This window comes from Vigna umbellata, unplaced genomic scaffold (assembly GCF_029865625.1).
Source record: "Vigna umbellata cultivar VRB3 unplaced genomic scaffold, Vumbellata_1.0 scaffold_794, whole genome shotgun sequence".
Classification (NCBI taxonomy): domain Eukaryota; kingdom Viridiplantae; phylum Streptophyta; class Magnoliopsida; order Fabales; family Fabaceae; genus Vigna; species Vigna umbellata.
In genome coordinates, this window is record NW_028274560.1 from 1 (window position 1) to 4,881 (window position 4,881).

Here is a 4,881-nt window from a genome sequence, read left to right on the forward strand (position 1 = left end):
ACATAAAAGATTCATATTATTTTTAATTTAAAACTTTAAGACAATAAATTTATGAGTTTTCTATTTTATGTTGCTTAACTTTTTCATTTCTATAAAAAATGAGACTTAGGCTTTGTTCACTTGAATGCATTTGGGAGAGAGGAATTGAATGGATTTGAGAGGATTTGAAGATAATTTTTTTTGTTGTTTATTTGCATGGATTTGGAAGTAGATGAGAGTGGATTTAGAAGTAAATTTTTTAATCTGTCACATCAATCAAATCTTACACTAATTCTTACAAACGTTGCTTCCAAATCCACTTTCACTTACCTCAAAATTCACTCAAATAAATAACAAAAAAAATTATTTTCAAATCCTCTCAAAATCCACTCAATAACTCTCCCCCAAACCCATTCAAGTGAACAAAGAGTTAAACTTACTTGGATTCTCAACAATCTGTCTTACAAGTGAGTTCCTTTCATATTAATACACTTCCCATTCAGTATAAATATTCCTAAGTATCTCTTTTTTTATTTCTACTTAATGTGATACGTTACATTTGAATCTTCAACACTAAACTATAGACATATGATGTTTAGGAATACTTAATCATTCTAATTACAAGTATTTAGCCTCTGTCTGCACATAATCATTTGTAGTTTTGTATATATGACAGTACTAATGATAGTTACGTACCTTGGCAGGATTAGCAACAAAAATAGAAGAGATAAGATGTCTGCACTCCTTAGAAACACGAACGTAGTCGGGTATGGCGTATTGAACACTCATAATTCTCTGCCAACGAGAGAATCAGAGTTTAATCTTGCTGCTATAGATCAAAGGTATTAATCATAAAGGATCTCTTTTAAGTCAAGTAAGAGTTCACCCCAATACTCTTTCTGAAATTCTTAGGATCTTCTGGATCTTCAAATGGGTATGCTCCAACTAACATCACATAAAGAGTCACACCACACGACCAAACATCTGCAATCTACAGAATTCCCAATTTGAGACCGAATTAAGCATGTTTTCACATTGTCATGAACTGTTAACTTGATGTGATACAGCAAGCTTCACTTTGCAAAACTATTAAGCGAATTTCACAATACCTTTCCATCATATTCCTTTCGTGACAAAACTTCTGGAGCAATGTATGCAGGAGTTCCAACCGTTGACTTAGGCTGAGAGTGCAGCAAAGCAGACTGCATTTGAATATTAAATTGATTAGGGAATTCAACAGACAAATATATGAAAAAGGTTCACTTTGGTGAGATGTTACAGACCTTGGAGAAACCAAAGTCACAAATTTTAAGTCTAGGAGCTGGATTTCCGTCAAGTAGAGTGTTTTCCAATTTCAGATCTCTATGACATATTTGCTGCAGCAGGATACATGATATGATATTACACAAAGGCTTTAAATGGACAACATCAAAATTTTCTGAATGCCTACATACCATGGAATGACAATAGCTAACTCCAGATATCAGTTGCTGGAAGAAAAATCTTGCCTGCGATAAAGGGAATTCATCAAAACCATCACTTGTACTTACAGAGGACACTACACACACACAACCAAGTGATCAACCTCATCTTCACTCAATCGACCAGCATTGCATATCCTCTCGAAGAGTTCACCTCCAGCAGCATACTCCAAGACAATAGCTAAATGAGTATGGGTCAGAAATACCTGCAGAAAAAATCTGACTTCCAGAATGAGTATACAACTTCAGAGAGCTCTCAATAGATTCTATAATGAGTTACACCTGCATTTCTTTATGAGCCAATAACATCAATGAACTACACAGTTTTGTTTTGTTTATATTCTAAAGTCAAGTCTGAAGCAGAAGTAGAAGCTGTGTTTGTATGAAAGCTGTAAGAGCAAAACATTCTTACAACTATCACATAACTTTAAAAAAAAAATCCTACTCAAGGAACAGCTTGAGAACGGAAACAAACTCTTACCTCTTTGAACCTAATAATATTCGGATGCCTTAGAGATCGGTGGTTTACTATCTCCCTTTGGACATTCGCATCAATCTGAAACGGCAAACATAACTTACTCAGAGGAATGTAAGATGAGAACGAATTTGGGAAAAAAATTCAGAAAACAAAAAATGTGAGGTTGATCCAAGGATAAGGAGGATAAGGTGAGATGAGCTAGTTATTTTGAAACAGTGGTCATGAACAAAATTGATAAATATCTTTCTGACACAATGAGATCCGAAAAGCGTCAAGGCAGAATGCAAAGCAGAAGAGAAATCTGAATAAGTCAAATTGAGATTCCTCAAGGAAAAACTGAATCATCAAATGTTTGATAAAATTTCATGACCTTTTTTCCTCTTTCTATGTATTTGATAGCAACAAGTTCCCCTGTCTTCTTGTCTTTGGCCAACCTTGCCACTCCAAAGTTCCCCGAACCAAGCTCCTTCAGAGTCTCGTATCGTTCTTCTTCCATATCCACTCTCACCAAAGCCTCAAATCAGACCAAACCTTTTCACAATAGAAAACCCAAATAAGGAAATGGATATGGCTTTATATACTCTTTATCACCCTACATTAAAAGTCCAATGAGGCCAAATATAATAAACAGTTACACAAGGAAGACTAAATAAAATCGAAAGGCAACAGGGAAAGAAGCATGTGCAAATCAATGGAGGCAGGTAAGCGGAAAATAGTTAAAACTCAATAAAAAGAACTCACCCTCTTTACTCGTTCTTCAACTGTAAAAGCAATTTATGTTCATTATTTTTAGGTATAAATTCTTAGTTCTGAGTACCGAGTACGGTGCTGAGGTTTGATCAAAACAGTGTAAAAGACAAGGACATATTCAAGAGGCAAAAGTAAAGTTTACTCCAAAGAAATTAGTCGCTGCTAGCAAGCTAACTGTCCATTACGACATCCTCGTTCACACCAAAGACAAGGAGTGGCATTTATATGTGATTGTTACATAAATAGATGGACAAGAAGATAGGGGGATTCATTACATACCAAAATTTGTTAATCATTGGTAACTGATAATGATGATCACTCCAATCCAACCAACATACATGTCGTGAGAAAAAACCAAAAAAAAAGAAGATTTTTAAGTGTAGACGGTAGTATGAGCCATACCCAAAAGAAAATGAGAATGGGTTGTCGGATAAAAAATATAGATGAGAGAAATATAAATTAGGTGTGAAACATAATCCTGTAAGGTTTATCAAGTTATATTAACATAACATTTTAAACATTAAGTGCATAGGTTAAAGACTTTAATTTAAAATTAATGGGTTACCAAATTTGTAAACAAACTGAACAACTTAATTGTTATGTATTGTTAATATAAAAATTTGCATTGTTCTTTTAAAAGGTATCTTAGTATTCTAAAAATTAATCTTTAATTTTATTTTATGAATCTTTTCAAGTCAGAAAAAAAAACTATAATAATTGAAGCGAATACGATATTTTTCTTAATTTGTAAAGAGAGAAAAAAAGAATAATGTTAAAATAAAAATAAAGAAAAAGAATATATTTAAGCGTGCGTACGCTGGAATGAGGAGGGCATGATAAGGTTGCTTTCGCTTTGAAATTTGGAGAATAACGTTCCCGCGGCACTGGGTCCCACCTGATTAAGCTTTCTTCTACTTATTATTTTTTTTATAACATTGACGTTTTTATTTTATTTTATTTTAAAGTCAATGCGAACACACCATAAATGGATTCATCTCCGCCGTTAAATTTGTTGTAACGTGTTTATCTGAACGACCCACAAAGCAACTCCAGTTATAACAGTTGGTTTTTTCACATCCATCACGAATAAAAAGAGTATGAATATTAAACAAACACACACATATATATATTTGAATTCATTTAAACTCCGAAAAAATATCTCAGATAATTTAATTTTCTTTTTGAGAATGGTTCCAATGAGAATTCCCTTTTAATCCATGTGTACGAAAACATATTAAAATAATTATTGGTAAGTACTTCAAAAGAGATTAATATATAAAAAAATCTTAGGCTTCACCTCACCGGTGGGTTGGTGAGCCATCAAATCAAATTAGAATTTTGAAAAATAAAGAAGAATCAGTCTCCGTCTAACTCGACGCATGGCTCACGGTATTCCGTTTTTGAATTTTTTAATGTTAACATAAATTTGTTCTCTTACTACTATTTAAGGTCTTAGTACTTTTTTAGTTATTTATAATTTTGGATCATATTCTTTAATTTTTTTTAAATAGGAATGTGTTGTGGAAAAAAAGAGAGGCGCTACTTTAGTACTACGAATAATACTAAATAACTTATGAAAAATCAATTTTTATGGTTAAATAAAAGCTACTATCAAAAGTTAAAAGAAAGACCGCACGCATACTTTACATGTTCGGAAACTGAAAACACCATTTTGTCCGACAGTTATTATTTTTACAAATTATTTCAAGAAATTAACGAAAAAGTAATATTAATATATATTTAGTAACACTCTACCATACCACATAGCAAAGAAATAAATTATGTATACCAATAAAGTATAAAAGTACGAAATTTTTTTGCATAAAAGTATACAAAAATTTTGCATAAAAATATACAAAGTACAAGAATTGTGAAAGCAATGGTTGAGAATTCAAGTGTAAGTCTAAGTCCCACATCGATAAAAATTAGAAAATAGAACACTATTATGTCCATTAATACATTACTTTAAACTTTTGAGTAGAGAGTGATGTTAATCTCTTATATGTGAAGTAGATTTCATTGGTATTGTATCTCTAGTTAACTTCCTCGTTAATAGACCCAACTTTATTCCTAGGTAGGATAGTTAAAAATTAAATTTATGATTTAAAAAAAATCTTAATTTAAGAAGTAAGTCTAACAACCTTGACTATTAATAAAGATGATTGATTTATATATAACCATTTCATAACTGTT

The 4,881-nt window shown here is 32.0% G+C and overlaps 1 protein-coding gene across 1 annotated transcript; it reads right to left on the reverse strand.

Moving 5' to 3' along the window:
- Positions 1-27: 27 nt before the first annotated feature.
- LOC148190543 (serine/threonine-protein kinase SRK2A) lies at positions 28-2,648 on the reverse strand. The gene is made up of 8 exons (XM_088102829.1): positions 2,309-2,648; positions 1,942-2,016; positions 1,565-1,666; positions 1,434-1,487; positions 1,263-1,355; positions 1,089-1,181; positions 866-970; positions 28-774 (listed from the first exon to the last, which is right to left on the reverse strand). The coding sequence occupies exons 1-8, from the start codon at positions 2,432-2,434 to the stop codon at positions 658-660; spliced, it is 765 nt and encodes a 254-aa protein (XP_087958955.1). The 5' UTR covers positions 2,435-2,648; the 3' UTR covers positions 28-657.
- Between the last annotated feature and the right edge of the window lie 2,233 nt (positions 2,649-4,881).

Bases quoted from the DNA above. Each gene is read 5' to 3' on its own strand.
- LOC148190543 (XM_088102829.1), bottom strand. From the start codon at position 2,434: ATGGAAGAAGAACGATACGAGACTCTGAAGGAGCTTGGTTCGGGGAAC. The intron at 1,182-1,262 runs GTCTGTAACATC...ATTCAAATGCAG, and splicing joins GTGACTTTGGTTTCTCCAAG to TCTGCTTTGCTGCACTCTCA. The intron at 971-1,088 runs GTATTGTGAAAT...GGAATTCTGTAG, and splicing joins GAAAGGAATATGATGGAAAG to ATTGCAGATGTTTGGTCGTG.